This window comes from Accipiter gentilis, chromosome 28, assembly GCF_929443795.1.
Source record: "Accipiter gentilis chromosome 28, bAccGen1.1, whole genome shotgun sequence".
Classification (NCBI taxonomy): Eukaryota; Metazoa; Chordata; class Aves; order Accipitriformes; family Accipitridae; genus Astur; species Astur gentilis.
Genome location: NC_064907.1, coordinates 1,178,935 through 1,199,022, shown reverse-complemented (window position 1 = coordinate 1,199,022; position 20,088 = coordinate 1,178,935). Strand labels below are relative to the sequence as shown.

At 39.3% G+C, this 20,088-nt stretch overlaps 1 protein-coding gene across 3 annotated transcripts in view; it reads left to right on the top strand.

The window, feature by feature from the left end:
- The window catches only part of RASGRP3 (RAS guanyl releasing protein 3), a 50,254-nt gene that overhangs the window by 8,235 nt on the left and 21,931 nt on the right, over positions 1-20,088 (top strand). For 2 of the 3 annotated variants that reach the window (XM_049830819.1, XM_049830821.1), the window contains exons 1-6: positions 12,721-12,779; positions 13,970-14,101; positions 15,381-15,528; positions 18,180-18,353; positions 18,772-18,888; positions 19,217-19,492. In XM_049830819.1, coding sequence (XP_049686776.1) covers positions 12,775-12,779; positions 13,970-14,101; positions 15,381-15,528; positions 18,180-18,353; positions 18,772-18,888; positions 19,217-19,492 — 852 coding nt within the window. In that variant the 5' untranslated portion in view covers positions 12,721-12,774. Of the gene's footprint in view, positions 1-10,244; positions 10,436-11,965; positions 12,069-12,716; positions 12,780-13,969; positions 14,102-15,380; positions 15,529-18,179; positions 18,354-18,771; positions 18,889-19,216; positions 19,493-20,088 lie in introns of those variants that run through there. The other variant, XM_049830822.1, reaches the window with a different exon arrangement.

Sequence of the window (20,088 nt, the reverse complement as noted above, 5' to 3'; positions counted from 1 at the left end):
CCATAACAGCCAAATAAGCAAAAGGAGCCAAAGTTCTGTCCTGCCCCTCTGTCCTTTTAACTCTGTCTTGCTCCATCTCAGACATCCAGCTTCCCATTACTTAAGTTTCTGAAAGCCTCTTCCTGCCTTTGTTCTTTTGCCAGTTGCTGCCTTCAATTTACTGCACTGATAAGTGTACTTCCCAGGCTGTAAATGTGCGGTCAAGATATTTCTGAAGCTGACCCATGTTTTGATTGTAGTCACAGGAGGGAAGGTCAGCAGCAAAACTGTTCTCACTACATGGGGAGGCCACTCCTTACACCAGAATAGGTATAGGTTGTGAATTCATGGGGATAGATATGAGGTAATGTGTGGGATAACAGGGCCGAAAAAGAAAAAATAAACATGCGCTTAACATCCCTTCTTCAAAAGGTGATACCTACCCTTACTTTTATTAGATGTAAAGGAACTGCAGTTGTTCTTCAGCTTGGGGAACACTGGAAACCAGAAAGAGTGAGAAATCAGATATGGTCATCGATGCTAGAAATGATAGCAGGTAAGTAGGAGATGTTGAAGTCTCCCTTCACTGGTATCTGTGACAGCAGATAATTTTCTCTTCTCTTGGTGCAAAGTAGCTGCATAGATGGAAAAGGGAAGAGAGGATATGTTTTAACATCTTGCTTTTTTGGGACACTTAGCTATCATCTCTACTGTTTGGGTCACCAGCACAAGCCTGTAGAGCTTGAGGTGCTTGAGAAGCTCCATAAGTGTTTGTAATTCCTGTGGCAGAGATATTTGCAATGTGGCTGTCGGCCAGCATGGGCCTACAAAGTATAGTGCCATGAGCAGTTAGTCTGCAGTGGGAAATAACTGGAAATTACAGAATTATATGGAGTGAAAAAGCTTCTTCCAAGTGAAAATCGATTTGGAAGCCATGGGTTTATCAGGCAAGAACTTTGATACCAAACTTACTGAATTTTAATACAAGTTAGAGTCTCTTACGTTTCCTCTTTGCCTTAAAATTGATTGAAAAGTGGTGTGAAACTGAAAGCTGCACTGACTCTTAAAACTGCCATAACTCTTGGAATATTTAAGAGCTTCAAAAAAGACACTACCCAGGGACTATGCTACTATCAAAAAATTTTGGCTTAGTTAAAAATAAGACAAAATAAGGTTTGTGAGGGAAAATGTAGATCTCCAAGCTGAACATATCAGAAGGTCTAGGTAAATAGGGCCTAGAATTTCTTAGTAATCTAATTAATAAATAAGTGTGATTTTTCAAGCTTGGCTTTAAGAGAATATAGCTCAGAAAGGTAAATAATATTAAAATATTTTGTAACAGATATATGATAATCAATATACTGAGTCTTTGTCTTTCAGAACTGAAGGGTTGATTATTTCCCCCTACATTTTTTAAAGTAACTAAAAAGATGGTTTTTTTGGGCTGATCCAGTCTCATTAAAGGCATGTAACAGTGTAACCAGCCAAGAATATATGTTGATAAGGTGGTTTTTTTCCCCTGACAACCTATGTGACTAGGTTAACAAAACAGACTTATTCATGAAATACTGTAAAGAGCTGTATGCAAGTCTGTGAACAACAGAGGTAATTGCTAAGAGTTTCTCTGAAGGCTTACAGGCAGTAGTATGACTTGTAAGAGATATTGACAATGTATTGATTTGGTTTCTGAAAAAAGATTGAGTTAGAGTACGTGAACTCTTATTGCTGTTAGGTGTTCTCTCCCAATGGGTTGTATTTTGGCGTTGGACATCTCTAATATGTCTGAAGGGCAAAGATTCACAGAAGTGCTGCATCCCCTGGCATCATACACTTTAATCAAATGTCTGATATTTGTAATTTTATTTTTGCTTTATTGGGAATAGCAAAACAATTTTTGTGACAAATCTGAGAAGTGTGGCTGAAAAGTTTTACTCTTTTTGAAGACAAACTACAATCTTCCTTTAGCTCTTCCTTTTAACCTGATGCATTCTGGGCAATTGTTCTACCTTGACCGATGGAAAGTGGAAGTAAGATGTCATCATCATAGTACATTAAATAACTCAAGCATGTATGTTCAGATTTTACTGCCATTATTAGCTGGAGTTACAGTTACAGAGGCAAATGCCAACACGGTAAATTGAGGAAACAAATATAGAAGTGGATGGGACAAAGCTGAAGTATGGTAGATAACTAGTTCCATAAAATGCTAGAATTGCAACTGAGAATGAAACCTTTGTTGTTTTTAAAAATCCAGTTATCAAGTTATCCATTGTTTTAGGGGGGTTATAAGTGAGGAAACCTGGGGTTTTTTCTGTTGTCTCAGAAATCATCTTGGTTATATTTCACAGAGATAAGAATGCTAAAAAAATGCTGTCTAATCAGCTCAAGCCTTTATCAAGTGACTTTCTGATTACTGAAAGTATTTGGTCGTGTGACTGTCCATTAGCATTCCTCATGATTTCTGTAAGCTTCTCTTTTATTTTAGGTCAGCATGTATTGTACCCCATGTGCTAATTTATGAACTTCTACGAGGCATTATGTGGCTCTGAGCTAATAGTTTAGTAGTACATATGAGTGGTTCCATATAACCACCTGGTTTCTTATCTATGGTCCCTATTCATTTAACCTCTGTTCCTATAGAAAAGTAGATGTCTGGGCCCTGAAATAATTTGTAATACCCTCCTATGTTTGTTGTGGTTTAACCCCACAGCCAGCAACTAAGCACCATGTAGCCACTCGCTCACTTCCCCCCCCCACCCAGTGGGATGAGGGAGAGAATTGGGGATAAAAAAGTAAAACTCGTGGGTTGAGACAAGAACATTTTAACAGGACAGAAAGGAAGAAAAGAATCATGATGATGATGATAATAATAACATAATAAAATAACAACAACAACAATAATAATAGTAATAAATAATTGGAATATGCAAAACAAGTGATGCACAATGGAGTTGCTCACCACTTGCCAACCAGTGCCCAGTTAGTTCCCAAGCAGCAATCTGCCCCCCAGGCCAACTGCCTCCAGTTTATATACTGGGCATGATGTCACATGGTATCCCTTTGGCCAGTTTAGGTCAGCTGCCCTGGCTGTGTCACCTCCCAGCTTCTTGTGCCCCTCCAGCCTTCTTGCTGGCTGGGCACGAGAAGCTGAAAAATCCTTGATTTAGTATAAACATTACTTAGCAACAGCTGAAAACATCAGTGTGTTATCAACATTCTTCTCATATTAAATCCAAAACGTAACACTATACCAGCTACTAGAAAGAAAATTAACTATCCCAGCCAAAACCACGACAATGTTAATTGGGTGACCTGTGATGACCTGAAAGTAAATATTTAGCTCAGTGGACTCTTCTCTCAGAATTAAGCATAATGAAATAAATTTTGACAATTTGTAACTTGCATGTTTCTGTGTTAAGGTGAAAAATGCTATATTGGATGTAAATGGTAAGGTTTTGGCAGCAGGGAGACTGCGGGCATGGCCTCTGTGGGATGAGGCCAGGGGCTGCCCTATGTAAGACCCAGCTGCTTCCACCTGTCTTTGCAAGGGACCCATCGTAGGCCACACCTGAGCCCATCAGCCGGGTTGGTGGCACCTCTGTGAAAATATTTAAGAAAAGGCAGAAAATGCCAAAGGTGGGGAACGGGGGTGAGGAACATGGAGAGAACAAGAGAATGGAGAGGAAGAGGGAACAATAGAGGGAATAACAAGGTCAGAGAACAAGGAGGTGCTCTCTGGCAGAGCCGGTACTTCCCTGAAGGGACTGTGGCCTGTGGATAAGCCCATGCCAGAGCAAGTACACCTCTGAAGGGACTGTGGCCCATAGAAGACCCATGCTAGAGCATTGGACAAGAGTGAGAAGGAAGGAGCAGGAGAGAGAAACTGCTGTGTACTGACCCTTACCTCCTGCACTGCTCGTTGCTTCACCAAAGGGACTGGGTGCAACCTGCAGCAATAACAAGGAGGGAGGAGAGGTGTCTGGAGTGCAGCTGAGCCTGAAAAAGTGGGAGGAAAGGTGTTCTAATGTTTGTCTTCTTTGTTTCCCAATACCCAAATCAGTAATTAAATATTTATGTTAATTGGCAATGAATTAAGTTTTACAGAGTTTACACTGGTTTGGGGTAGGTGAATGAAATGGAGTAGGTGAAACTTTATTCTGTGGAGTCCATAGAGCTGTGGAGCCACTAACATTCCCTACGTAGTGTTTGTTGTTAATGTAATGTTTGACTTTAGCCATCCACCAGCAGTGTACACTTAACCATCCCCCTGTCCTCTCCTCTTTTCAGACACAGATGTTCACTCAGTTTAGTGACTTTTCAAGTTCCGCCTTGGTCCAGAAAAAGAGTGGATCAAAGTAACAGGGTGCAGACAGTTACTGTGACTTGTTGTGTAACTGCTCTCTGAAGGTGTGTAGCAAAGGTGAATGAGTACAGTCACATCAGATGAGCCCAAGACTCTCATATTTCATTTTCATTCCTCTCCTGCCCCCAGCAAGGCTTGTATCTTGCATTCACGGAGCAGTGCCACAGTGTCTCCCTTGTTCTGTGTCCTCGCTCCACATGACAAACGTCATTGGTAAGCCAGATGTGCCACCCTGCAGCCAGCTGCTTGTGATTGTTGAGGTCATGGACTGGGACAGAAGCGGTGGTGTTAGGCTGCCTGGCAGCCCAGCATTACTGCCCTTTCCTGCCTAGCACCACTTTGGCATGTGTCGGATGCTTGAGAAACCTGGCCATGTATGTCACTTGTTCAGAGTTTTCTAGAAATGGAGTTGTGACTATTGTAATAAATAAACTGGTATGACCACCTAAAAGAAATATTTAACAGCTTGGAGAGGAAAAACTTCAGGAACAGTGCATTAGGCAACCTAAGACCTGTGTTGACTTGAGCCCAAACAGGTGTCTTGAATGCACCTTTGTGTAGGCAAAGGTGCAGCCATTATGTGTCCCAGCTGGGATTCTTATTATGGTAATTACACTTATATGTGTGGAGACTAATCACAAGAAAAGGCCTCATTGTGATAGCCTCCACTACATCTACAGGGTAGCAGATGAACTCTGTCCTGGAGAGCTTGTCCTAGACACAAGCAAGACAGGATAAAGGTGTAGCAAGGGAAGTTACCCTTAAACCTTCTCATGAGGCTCTTGATTTCTTCTTGGCTTCTTTTTCTGCATACTGCTACTGATTCTATTTCCCTGTTCAGCTGCTTGCATTTAGCACTCTTTCTCCAGCAGCCAGGTGGAAGCTGTTTAATGCAAGCATTAAGTGTTGTGTTGTGGAGGCTTGGAAGAGGGGGAGATGAGGGGAGGTCTGGCTTACTTACACTGCCAAGAATGTCCTAATCTTGTAAAGAATATGAGTCTCCTGTGTGCAGGCCTCTGGAAAGTTTATGGATAAACTGAGACCCATAGAGGTGCATGTGTGTCAAAGTTGAGCTGTTTGCATGTGACTCTATTTATTGTCCCTAAGTAGAAGGAAAATAGCCCACTTTTAATTAATGGGTAAAATGCTACATGTATATTTACTTTGGCTTAGCTAAAAAGCTGTTTAAATTTCATTTAGTTAAATAAATATTACTCTGTATGTCAAATTTAATCCTATTTAAACCCAACTTATTGGTTTAGCTTGCACCTGTAACCAATATAACTTGCTTGAAATCCATGTGAAAGTGCACACGCAGGGATTTGTGCTGCCTTGACATTTTAATATTAGTTAAACTGCTGTAACTTGTAGGTGTGGACCTCCCCTTAGTAGCCTCCAGCAGTAAAAATGATGTCTTTTGGTTTTACTAACGACAGTAGCCAACACTGAAAACTTGACTGCATGCTGCCTCACTCTGTTCTCACCATTTAATTCTTTTGCATAAGACCACAAGTTTACTGGCAGGGTATCCAGTTTCTTTTAAAATCTAATGTATTACACCTGACCACATCTATCTCAGGAGCTCACAGTTTACACACTGGTTTTAAATACATCTATCAAGACAGTCCACAACAGCGCCATCTCAAGACTCCCAAAATGTTGAACACAAAATGCAATTACACTGCACAAGAGTGCTAAGGAAAGCCATCTGCTTAAAGTAACTGTGTGCATGTGGCTGTCAGAGTGAAAGCAAGACTTGGAAGAGACTCTGTGTCCTGTAGTTCAGTCCATCAGGGACTTCTTACCTCTGGGCACATCACTGCAGATGTTTCTGCTTTTCCCCTAAGTAGGAAGTGTGCATCCCATAATGGTAAAATGTCATGAAATAAAGCATGACATGCCTGATACCGTGACTTGGTTCATAGGAATATTATGGTTGTATCTGTTACCTAAATGAAGGGCTTTAGACAAAGCTGTAAGCTTTGAGGGAACACTAAGGCTTATATTGATCATTTTCCTCCCATCCTTCACCCATTCCTGACTATTGCCCTGAAGACCCTTCCCATCATGTGCCAGGTTCCCAGCAACACTCATAGTGGAGTCTGTCATTTCAAGTGACCTGATTAAGAAATGAGAATGGATAGCTGTGGAGGACTCTGTGTCTCCTGTGTCCTTAATGACCTCTGTTAACCACAGTAAACTCAATAGGATTTATAATTTCATTATAAGGCAAAAATACTTTTTTTTTTAGTTTCAGTGTAGTAGGCAGTCATTCACTAACTGTGTCATCTCATTGGGTGAGCTCTGTTTTTCTTATCCAGCTTTCCTGAATCCTGAAACAGCTGGATGGCAATGAGATGTCTCAGAGTTACATTAGGAAGCACCTGGGGGCAGAGATTCTCTAGGTTATCTTTATTTGGAAGTCCAACTGCACCTTTGGCAATCAATTTTTTGTAACCACTTCCTTCAAAGTTTTTAACTCTTTACATGTATTATATATGTGTATTATATACATATATGATACATTTTTATATACACATTATTATACACGTATATATAAATGTATTATTACATGTATGTTTTTTTGTGCTTCTCATTGAGCCATTGACTATCAAAATATAATTTATTGAAATTATGTAGACAAAATTCATAATTGTATTTTACTCATCCATCTCTAGAGGTGTTGGTGTGTTTGGATACCATTGTGGCATGATATAGACAAGACATTTATTGTTCTAGTAGAACAGCAGTGCTTAATGATGTAATGGTTGTGGTTGTTGGAGTCTGCAGTCAAGAGATGTGATATCAGGTTTTGGGTCAGCTGTGGATATGTGGTTTAGCCCCAGTCAGCCACTCCTTCCTCCAGTGGAAATGTTTTATTCTTCTTTTAAAAGCATTATGAGAATAAAGCCATTTAGTGGTCCGATAGGCTGTTTGGGCGGATGGTACTCTAACATCAGGATCTAGGTATCTACAGGTTAATTAGTGTCATGTAATTAAAAATAATCCTGCAATTTTACATGGAGAATTATTTATTGATTACTATATGGCTGCCTTAATTGTTGCCAACAGAAGATAGGAATGATACTCTCCTATGCTGTATATTATAGAGGATGGTAACACTAACAAAACTGAAAAGGTGGATCAAATCTCTTCCTCTCCTACATTTCATGCTTAGCAGTTTTCAATGGATAGGCAGAAAATGCAATAGCTTTTCTCAATTCTATATTTTAAAGAGCTGACTAAAAAATATTTTGAAATAGCCAGTGTAAAATTGATTTTATTTTTCTCCTCTTGAAAAAAAATACTAAGTCAGATGAAGTTGGAAGAACTAGATAGCTGGATCTGTAAAAAAACAAGCCAGTAATTTAAGCACTTAGGGAAGGACTTTGGGGTAGTCAAAAAGGACAAACATGCCCAAAGTGGGATTCTAGCAAAAGTTAGGTGCCAAAGTACAAAGTCATGATCTTGAAAAACACTGATCAGCTGCTGGCTAATTCTCAAAGCAAAGAAATCAAGCAAATGCTCTACTTTGGGTTTTTTTTCCTTTAAATACATAAACAGTCTTGGGAAGAAAGACTGAACCTGGGGTGACCCTGGCTCATGTGTGGCCTGACCAGCAGGTCAGAGAGCCACCTTACCTCCCTGTGTTCTCTCTCTGGTCCACTTCAGACAGCTTTGGTTTTTGTGCAATGACATAGCTATAGCAGGAAGGGTTGAGGCTACCCAGCCTAAACCCAGACCTAACTGTTAGGACGCCTTCTGCTACAATGCCAAGCGTGGGTTCAAAGCCAAGGACCACTGTGTACCCACCTTCCCATTTTTCTTAGGCGAGTGCTCTGACTGCTTACTGTTGTGTGAAAGGACTAGTTTTTCCCCAGTTCGTTGCAAATAGGAGCTCTCTTCGACTCCTGGAAAAACAGATGTGTGTGCCTTCAAGAGAGGGTTCTACACTACCAAACTCAGAGGAAAGTGCTTTCTTCCAGCTAGGAGGAAGGCACTGGCAGAGCAGGACTCACACTTGTATCTCTCTGCTCATGTTTCCTGTTGGCTGACCTGGGATGCTGCAGCATTGTGTCTGCACTGACATATAGAAACTCAGTGAGCTGTGCTTATTTCCTGCAGGCTTCTTCTCTCAGCTTCAGGGAAAAGTGTGTCATGTCTAAATCCTTTGTTGGCCGGGACTGGAAAGAACCTGGCTGTAGGCACCCATCTAAAAGTAATAGTATCTCTGGCTGAACGGTACATTTTGAAGGTCTTCCAAGCAAAACACTGCTGTATGCTTAAAGCAGCCTGGGGACCACAGGACTCCAAAGCCAGGTCTATAGAGAATTATCCAGTGCAGGACACTTTTCCAGGTGCTGGGATGCAATGCGCCTTGCTGCTAGAAGGTCCCTAACCAGTCAGTGGTCTCCTAAGTGGATCTGAGGTGCAGGTAGGAGGTAGCACAGGCCGGCAATGAGCAGCTTCCACATGCCAACTCTGGGAGGTTGAGAGACTTCACTGATGTAGATAACAGGCCAACCTCTGCTAGCTGGCCCTTGTACCTGGGAGCCGGTCTGGGCATGGTCAGTTCAGTAGTGCAGACCTAGCCTTTATTAGCAGCATTTTCTTTTCTTTCTAGGAAGCGGGAGTTGCGTCAGGATACATTGGCTTTGCATTTCGCTGAGAAAGGAGCATACCTGCCTGCGCCATGCATGTGAGCTGGCTGGCTGAGGTAGCACCAGCAGGGCCAGCAAAGCTGCCACTGCCTGGTGTCCCTTGGGTGGCTGGCCAACAGTGATGTCTGAAGGGCTGCAAGCTCACAGGGACCTGGCTCAGAGCACTCTTGTGCTCATTGTAACAGTGGCACTGGGGAGTGGGCCGGGGTGGGTTACTAAAAAGGGTGAAGGACGCCAGTCCCACCAGCACTGAGTGTGCAGTACAAGGTCTGTAATGTGGTAGGTTTGAAAAACATGGTATTTGTGGGTGAATTAAAGCAGGCATATATTTCATCAGAGCTTTGCATGACCAACATTGAAAGGTTATGTTACATGCAACAACTTCTGAAAATAAATTTCCCAAATTCCTGCATTGTTTTGCTTCAAGTATTGTTGTAGCTCTACTCTTGGCTTTTTTTCTAGAAAATTTGCTGGATGTACTTTGTTATTGTTTGTCACATTTCAAACACTTGTTATGGTCAGGCAGTAGTGGGGCTTAGTCACAGATAGAAAATAAAATACTGATTTCTTCTGTTCTTTAAATATAACCTGTAAAATTATTTCTGAAAGCTTGTAACAGGGTATTTTGTGCATCTTCCTGTAAATGGATGTTTGATAATTGAATGCATAGTAGATGTATGGTACAATTTAGAAGTTTCTCTATGTGTTCCGCTTTCTGTGAGTGTTCAGCTACTGTGAGAAGATTTAACTAACAAAGCTGTAGGGACTGATCTTAAGGTTCTCTGAAAAACTCCCTCCTAGTTTAACGTTTGCTATGAACTTAATTAAACATTTTATGTGGTCTGTGCCAATTAAGATCATTAGCATTACTATGAACTGGTAAGCTTAGGGAAAAAAAAATGGTTATGCTTAAAAACATAAAAGCAGGGTTATTAACAAAAAGTGACTTATCAAGTGTAAATAAAATGACCTGAACAAAATGTGCATCATTGTACGTGCATATCCTCATTTACCATCTGGTTTCTCTTTTATGACCCTAGCAGTGGATTTATTTTGTGCTGGTGGACAAACAATTAGACAACACTTAAAGACCCAAGCTGGAATATAGGGAAAGTCTTTCACAATCTTTTTATTGTGTGGTGAAAAAACAGTTTATAGAAAAGATGAGTTGAACTGTAACATTGCATCCTGGTAAGTCTTCCATATAGTCATATGATTATGATTTCTTTTACTTTCTTCAGATTTTTCCCTGAAGTCCAGCTAAGAATGCAACCAACAATAAAGTGAAAAACTGAGCAACTGAAGAAACATCCTTCTACATGGTGAAAATGTCTCTTATTTTTTGACAACGCTTAAAGGACAATGGGGTCAAACACACTTGGGAAGGCTGCAACATTAGATGAGCTTTTGAACACTTGTATTGAAATGTTTGGTATGTTTTTTCAATATTTTACTTTACTGTTCTTGAAATTCATCTTATAGTATAACCCCTGCTGTTCTCTGATTTAGCCAGTCTTTCCCTTGGCAAACAACATTTCTGCTCTGTAAAATTTTCCATGTTTCATTTTGGCCCAGAATCACACAGGCCAGAATTTTAATCACATGCATACCGTATTAAATTTTATTAATATAGATAATGCAAAATGGTGGGTATAGCGATTTTTAAAATGCTGGCCTTCACCAAGAGAAGTGTTTAGTTGAATTACTCAAGGAGTTATTTCTGGCATTGATCTTTGTCTTGAGTGGTTACACAGCTGCATTTCTGACCAGTCATTTTTTGGAAAGGTTTTCCAAATCATCATGCAATAATTGGCAAGAATATGACTTAAGGCTCATGTAATCTTTTTACTTTTATTAAAATGTGATATACCAGGTCTGAGGGAAAGAAGTGATGAAAGAGACTTTGATCCATAACACCATTAATCATGACGTGTGTCACATTGCAATCAGATGAGTTCATGGGTAGGCTTAAATGCTTTGAAATGGGGCCTTAATTCACAAAGCTACATTTCGATTCTCTTGAAATGGAGGACAGCTTTTGATTGGAATGAGGTATTAATTTTTTTTCCCTTGTGGAGACAAAAAAGTATCTAAAGGTGAGAGAGTATTAAATAAATAATTGAGGGACGGACGGATGTTGCTACTGACTGTAGTGAATCGCCATATATCCATTTCTGTAGACCACCATCAAACCTGTTGTTCTAAGACCTAATGAAAGTATTAGCAGAGCTAATTTGTTGTCTGTTGGAAATCATGCCTCTCTTCCTTGTATACACACTCTCTTGACAAGTGTAGTCCATGTGTCATTCCCGTTTCACACATGCATATCATCTACTGTCTTTTAAAAGAGTGACAGACAGAGAATAATCTAAGATTGAAGATGTTGAGGAAGACTGATGGGCAGCCAGCCTGCCATGGAATAACTCTTTCTGCAGTCTCAGCAGCTACATTGCAAACAGGTCTGTAAGGCAGCTGGAGATGGAACCCTGGGCACAGATGTGAGGTGTTGCTTTGACATTGAATTCCTTGAGGCAGATCCTTTTTTTTAACAATCTAATTGTTAACATAAAGCAATAAAGCTGCAATAAAACAAATATTGGCAATGGTCGTACATAAATCATCTCCCAGTCTTTTGGTGGACTAATTTTGGATTTGTTCTTTGGATTACTGGCAGTCTTTTTGTATAATGTTTAGCATAGTGCTGTCCATGCCCCATTCTTTTAGCTATGGCCCGTTATCTACACTGGTTTGGGGTTTTTTGCCTTTAAATACCTAGCACTGCAATCTAGCAATATTGTCGTTAAAGGAGCAGGTTTTGTGCTTTGGTTTTGTTTCCTACCTATTGGGTAGATAATGAGCCAATATTTCCACTTTTGATCCTTTCTATGTGACTCAGCTTGAAGAATAAAAGCTCCTCTCTGTTCATTAATAGTGTGGTTAACTCATTGTTTCTCTTTTGCAGATGACAAAGGAAATCGGTGCTCCAGCCATTTGCCAAGAACCTTTCTTTTAATGCACCGGTGGTATCTGCCTTCCACAGAGCTGGCTGGCAAGCTTCTGTCCACATATCCTTTCACAATGTCTTGCAAATTGACATTCAAAATCCAAAGCAGATTGTTTCTGTAACTGCATGTAAAAATGTGTCAATTAATTAGTGACAATCAAGGTTTAGAGGTGATTTTTTTTTCAACCTAAAAGATGGAATTCTGTGAGCTTCTTTATGCTACTGCTTGTGGAATTTTTTCCATATGTACAAGCGTACTGGGGCATACTTTGCATTAACTTTGAATAAGTGGAGGTATGTGGCCAAGGTAACTTTTCAAATGTATTACGGCAGGCTGGCCTTTGACTACTATGAACTTTCAGTGGTAGCTAAGCACCTACATGTCATTTATACCTCTTAAAGAATTCAGTAATCATAAGTATTATCATATTTGGTTAGCCAAAGCTGGCACGAAACTGTTCAGCAGAATATTCAGAATGGTATAATAGAGGCATTTTTGCTAGTGCAAAAAACAAATTGGCAGCCAGGAATTGGTCTTTGTCCCCTAAGATGCCGTGAAAGTCAGTGAAATATCAGAGCATACTGTGGTTACCTCTAGAAGAAAAGTTTGATACTGTTTTTTATTTAGCTGGTGCAGTGTCAGAGTCTTCTGTAGATAAAAACAACATTACTGAATCCAGGCACACAAAGCTTTCTTTAACTAGTATACGTATAGAGATGCCAATGGGGAGAACTGCAATGAATTCAGACTAAAAATCTGCTATTTCATGAGGTAAGCATGCTTCTGGTCCTCTAGAGTTTTGGTTTTATGCTTCTGAGAATACTATCAATGTAACTTTTTTTTTGTAAAGATTAAAACTAAACCATGGAAGTATAAAGTTTGGGGGTTTGTTTTTTGTTGTTTGTTTTTTTTTTTACTTGATCTCCAGTCCATAGTGGAATTTCTGTGCTTTGAAAACAATCGTTTAAGTTGAGCCATGCAGCATTTAAGACATTTAAATGCATTGAGCTAAAATGCTGATTGAAAACTTGTGCTATGATTTACCTGGTATTTGACATCTCTTAGAGGGAGACTAATTTGTTGCCACACAGAGGAGACACACATTTTGCTTCAAGATGTAATCTAGTGTGGTAGAGGAAGATTGTCTCTGGGCTGTCAGCTTCAGTTCATACAATCCCTACATAGTTTATGATGACAGCAATGTGTTAGTGATGCCAAAGCTATTACAGGTCAAGTATGTCTGATCCTTGCAACAACTGTCTCTTACCTTGTTTCTTGGGAAAGCTTTCATGTATTGGGCTGTGCTTCTGTAGGAACATCTCTCTGTAAAAGAGAAAGCATCAATTTTTAAGCTAACATGATATAACCCACTTCCCTCAGACAAACACTTTATCTTTCTTCCTCTGATTTAAGTAGTATCACTGTGAAGAAAGGGAGGGAGGTATTGAAAGCAGGACTTATAAAGCCTTTTCCGTACCCCTTTAAATAACAGAGGAGACATCTCATTTACATGGTTATCGTGGTAGAACTGCCATTCAAATTAAGATTTTAATTTTTCACTGAAAAATCTTTTCTGACCAGATAAAGTGTCTCACATAGGAAAGGGATAAGTGAAAGTGTCTTTTGGGTGTCCTGGCAGCATGAGTCAGGATGCATGTGTGTGCCTTTTGTGTGTGTCACCTGAGGCATCACTTTAATTTCACATTTCAATAGAATGCTGCTGTGTTGTGCTGTGGTGAGTTAACCAAAGGAAATTACACAATAAAGTGGTTTTTGCCACTTCAGTGTCGCAGATAATCACAGCAACAACAAGTTGGGTTAGTCCACCATCTCTGCCCAAAAGTCATTGGGTCTGAAATATTTATAAGTCCTATTGAATAAAATGTGAGGATATATATGCAGCCACTGAATGTTACACATGAATCCCTGATCATCTCTGAACCACTGTCTGTGGATTTCAGATACTGGATTTTAGAATTTCCTGCAGAGTTTAACTTGGATCTTGGGCTGATTCGTTTGACTGAAGAGTTTCGAGAAGTAGCCATGCAGCTTGGATATGAGGATCACATGCATCTCATTGATATCTCCAGCATGTAAGGATGTTACAAGCTTCAACATCTTTCTCTCTGTCTCTGTAACAGCAGAATTCTAGTTCTGTGCAAAATATGAAAATATTAAGGGCCATCTTGATCTTCAGACAGCAAAAAAGCAGTTACAAAAAGATTATATTGTCTTCTAAATTTGAAGTTACTAAAAATTTGAAATTCTAGTTGTAACGTCACAGTGAAGAGAAGATTCTTAGCTGTATGTAAGTTTTTAATATAAACAGAAAAGAAATAATTTTCCTGACAAAGCTAGTGCCAATTAAGTGATTAATATTACTTTCCTATGATTTTTCATATAGCATGACAAGCAATGCAGTGACTGGTATGTTGTGTAAATTTTGCATTTCCTCATGGAAGATTTTTTGTTCTTTCATCAGTAACCTGTTAATTTTATCTACTGGCTTTCTGTGTACTTCTTTTCTATGATTTAACTGGATAATCTCTAGCATTCATGTTTGTAGTTTTATTCTGTCAAAATGATTACACTACTATTTCCTTGACACTCTGAAATGAAAGTTACCTTTTAAACATCACCAGAGAGGCTCTTGTATCTCACCTGATATTGTAGATTTTCTTCTAAAATATGGCACATGCATAGTGACTTTTCCTTATTTAAAAATGTCATGGTAACCTGGAAGGACAGCACTACTAATCTCAGTGAAGGTTGCAAGACTTCCTGCAAGAACAGTACTAGTGGAATCATATGAATATTGTCTCTTAAATCTTCATTTTAAAATATTGTTAGCAACCTCTTTCTGCTCTCTGAAGTGCTTTTATGGTATATGGGTAGGAATTATTCCATTGCTTGCAAGCAGATGATTTGTCTTTTTGTCCACCCTTGTCTTACTGTTTTGTTAGCTGTTTAACTGTTTCTGCTGTCCCATTATTTCATGGAAATGTGGTCTTACAGAGTAAAAATTAACCCTTGATGTTATTCAAATATTTTTTAATTCTGTATCAGAATTTGGTGTGATCTGTTCTTCTTGTATTCCCAAGGCATTTTTTAAGTATGGCTTCTTCTATCACAGAGAACAGTACGTTGTCCTATTGTTTGGATACAAACCTGCTATTATTTATCATTTGCAGTAGCACCTCCAAAACTCTTCTGTTATGCATCTGAGTGGGTCTTACTCTGAGTGTTTACGTGCTGGATGTCACAGATCAGAAAACTCATAATCTGTCTCTTGCTACAAAACTGTGTGCAAACCTTGGGCTACACTTGCATGTACCCAAACAGAAATGAGTATTGTACCTTTTTCTGTTGCAGTCCTTCCTATGACTGGATGAGAAGAGTTACACAGAGGAAGAGGATTTCCAAGAAGGGAAAAGCCTGCCTGCTCTTTGACCATCTGGAGCCCATTGAGCTAGCTGAACATCTCACTTTTCTGGAGCATAAGTCTTTTAGGAGAATTTCTGTAAGAAGTCTACAACTTTGTCACTTGCAATTAGGAGCCTGTCAGTAAAGAGAATTCATATGGTTTAACATCTATGACTTTTTCCCCTCCATGTTTCAGTGTAGTAAATCTTTATAATCCTTCATATGATGTACATAGCCATGGCTGCACCAGCACTTCCTTGATCTTTTTCATGATTGATGCTTTTAGTCACAGAAGTTAATTCTGTGGAGAAATTCTAGGCAAAAATTACTGCTAAAAGCTACTGCAGCCATGTGTTGCAGCAATTGATTAAACTAATACTATTGTTCAAAATTTCCAGTTGTTTTTTTTCCTCTGAGGAAAATAGTTAATTACCTTTCAGGAAACATCACAGTCTTTACAATGAACAATTTTTGAAGAGACTGAAAAAGATATAGTCCTTCTGTAGTCTCTGTTCACTCCCAACCACCTCTTCAGAAACTGTGCTTTCATTTGCCAACTCAGGATCAGAAGATAATTCAGGTTGGAAGGGATCTCAGGAGGCCTCTAGGCCAACCCCCTGCCCAAAGCAGGTTCATCTGCAAGATAGATCATGTTCCACAGGGACTTAGCCAGCTGGGTCTTGAAAACCTCCAAGAGCAGAGACGGCACAACTTCTCTTTCCTCCTTCTCGCATATTAGCACTGAGGAAAATTTAGATACAATTGCTTCTTTTCACACAGGATTGCACATGAACAAGAGGCAAAAATGGACGAAAATGAAAGTAGAAGCTAAAGCAAAACAAATTAGTAACCCAAATACCAAAAAAAAAAGCTAATTTCACTGGCAAATGTCCATATGAAAAGGTCACATGATGCCACTGTATCTGGTGACAAATGGAAGCAGTAAGTTCTCAAGATGACAAGTTCTCTGAAGCAAAAAAATGAGACTTTAGGAGCATGAAAGAAATCAAACTCCAAAACTAAGAAAAATATATGAAGTTTTTTGTTTATTTCAAGAGGATAAGGAAAAAGAGATCAATGAGGAGCTGAGACCAGTCAAAATAGAATCACTTTTGACGTCATTTAATAACGTTCAAAGGTTTATTACTCTAGACTTCAAATCATGGGAAAACACCCTACCGTGATCTGTGCAATGCTAACCTCAAAGAGGGAGGGAGGGACAAGAAAAAAGGGATGTATTCGTAAATAGACTTAAGATGTATTTTAATGCCTTTGCGAATTCCAGAAAAAAACCCTCAGACCTGCAATGAATTTTATTTTTTTTCCTTGCTGTTTCTAATTTGTCTGTTAATTTGTTGGCTTGAATTTTGCTATATCTCAGATGTTTCTCTGCAGCCAGTTAGACTTAATTAATCTTATACTATCCTGTAATGCAATGAAGAGGTTTGAAAGATGTGTTGTTTGTTTATATGAGAATGGTAACCAAAAAGTTGTAAGAATGGTACATTTCCATGAAATAAAGTGAAGGGCACACCTCAAAACATAGCGATTGAGAAGGGAACCCAGGATCACTAATCTAATTTAAAGAACAATTGAGAAGTGCTACAGAGAAACAAGTAGCATTTATTTGAGATGTCAATGAGACCAGGTGATTTGCTATAAACTGTTCAGAAATGCAAGAGTCCCACTTATTTTTGCAAGGTAGACAAAAGTGTTATCTCAAAGATATGTAATTGTAAAAGATGATTAGCTTGAATCCTGTCTTTGGTTTTACCTATTTTAAAAAATGTGGGGGAGAAGGAAAGTCAGCGTTAATCACAACAGAAAATATTTCAAAGTGTCTGAACACTGAGATACTACTTATCTGCATCTCTGAAATGAGCATCTGCTGTGTGAGAGCATATGCCATCATATGGCCTTCTAGCAGGCAATTTTTGATCAGCTAAGACCAAGAAACCCATGTTGGCTGGTGTTGTTATCAACTCCCTGCACAAGCTAACGCTATGTCATAAGCTTCTGAAAATCCATCTTAAAGGGACAGGTCAAAAATGTTTTCCAAACATTTAGGAAAATCTAATTCTTGGGGGCAGTAGCTCTCCCATGTAGAATTATGTCCATGAACATACAAGGATTGAACAATAACATCAAAAGAAGCAAGATTTAGCAGAAGTAGGTCCTTGTGCTACAGAATTTTTTGACATAGGAGGAAGAAAATGGGTTCATGGTTAGCTTCTTGGGATGCAGTTTAAGCTCCTGTGAAGAGTGACAGAGCTCATATTGATTTCAGTGGGGCCAAGATTTCCCTCTTTACATCAACAATGCAGTTGGTCAGGATATTGGAGTGGGATGAAAGCTCTTATTTACATGCTTCTTGCTTGTAGCACTAGATAATTCCTATAAACTATCATGCCATGAGGGTGTCAAGTAAAACTACACAGAATTAAATGTTGTAAGTGTTAAGTAAATTATGGGAAAGATAACTCCCTGGAAGTAGTAACCATGCGCATCATGCATGCTGCTGTATTATCTAACACACAAACACTGAAGTTTTATGTTGACATTTAAGTAATAAAAACCCCCAACAACAACAAAATTTTAAGAAAGAACTGATGTGCAGCAGGGTCTGCTGACCCTGAGACTTGGTCACTTTCTAAACAAGAGGAGCTTTAAAAGGAAAAAAATTATCAAAGCTTCAATTTGATTCTTAAGTTGTCCACCATTTTACTGAAAATGCCTTTCCTCTGTTAGTTCACAGACTACCAAAGCTATGTGATCCATGGGTGCTTGGAGAACAATCCTACTTTGGAGAGATCTATTGCTTTATTTAATGGTATCTCCAAATGGGTCCAGCTCATGGTTCTCAGCAAACCAACACCTCAGCAAAGGGCAGAAGTAATCACAAAGTTTATCAATGTTGCACAGGTAAGTCTTGCATATGAGTCTTTTTCCTTCAGTGTAAAGCAATAATACAAATAGAGATTGCCATAAACAAATGAACTGGATGCTCTTTGTGCTGTTTCCTCAGTGAACAGCCTGTTCAACACCACTGCAGGTTATTTGTTCAGGTGTAGTATGTCTGTATTTTTTAACTAGCAGACATAACTATAAAATAATTTTTCTTTGTTGTGTTCTGGCTGACAACTGTCACTATTGCATGTTTCTTGTGGAGCTAAGCTAATTAAAAAAAGAAATGCTGAACCATTCTGTTATGTCCCCTGGTTTAGTGATTTCTGCTTTAGCAGTGATAGGTTGTCTCCTTTCACTTGTCATGTGTGACACTGGATAGCTGCCACATGTATTTCCTTGATTTTTAATTATGCATGATCAATCTCTCCTGCAGAAGCTCCTTCACCTCCAGAACTTCAACACACTGATGGCAGTTGTGGGAGGCCTAAGCCACAGCTCTATTTCTCGCCTGAAAGAAACTCATTCTCATCTGTCTTCAGAAGTCACAAAGGTATGGTGAGCTCCACAATATAGACGTGTTGAGCAGAACATCACCTCTTATGAAGATCTGATCATCTCTTATGAGGTCTGATGGGTTCTGCAGTGCAGGTGTCTCACCAGCACACTACTTGGATCATGGCAGGTCATCCTAAAAGGCACTTTGGTTGCATTCCTTTTGGTGAAGAAGGATCAGCTCATAGAGATCCTCTGCTTGATTGCCTGTGCCAGAGAGGAAATTAACACTGTCAACAGCCTGACATGAGTTATGCTCATTTAAAACAGATTAAGGAAATGTTATGAATGCTTTCACAGACGCTTGCTTCTCTGGCTATTTGTAGGACTGGAACGAAATGACAGAGCTGGTCTCTTCCAATGGAAACTACTGCAACTACCGCAAGGCTTTTGCTGACTGTGTTGGCTTCAAAATTCCTATTTTAGGAGTTCATTTGAAAGACTTGATTGCTGTCCATGTCATTTTTCCTGACTGGGTAGATGAGAACAAAGTTAACATAGTGAAAATGCAGCAGCTTTCCATCACCTTGAGTGAATTGGTTTCCCTGCAAACTGCCTCTCATCATTTAGAGCCTAATATGGATTTAATTAACCTTCTAACGGTAAGTATTGACCATGTTTCAATTCACTTCAATTATTCAGATGTTGAATGTCAGTAAGAATATTTATACCTATAGAGATAAGTGCATATTTTTATCCCAGTTTTGTAATAGAAAAGGGAGAGAATACAAAACGGAAACAAGTTCCCATGAAGCATGAATAAAGTCAAAGAGAATTTCATTACAGTAGCGTGTGATGGCTGGAAGCAGCAACAGGATTGTTTTCAATTAATTATTTTAAGGAAAACAGAAAGAGGGCTGTATCTGTGTTAGGAGAAGTGAAAATTAAGTTCTGACTGCTTAGAATTGAGGCTTACGTCTCCTGTGCAAAGATCAGGTAACGTGTTGACATGGACACACAAGTGAAATTCCAACTTGGCTGTCACTCTGTTCTTGCTCCCCTGTGCTTTGTGTGCAACACAGCACTCTTCCTATCCAGTAAATAAAAATGCTCCTGAACAGTTTTAAAGCGGCTCTGCAACCCCTACTCCTTTCCCTCCCCTTACTCCTTGGCAGTGGCTACATTTGGGGAGGTTTGAAACTTGCACACACAAATTACAGATAAGGATCTGAATGTCCCATTTCAAACCAAAGGAAAG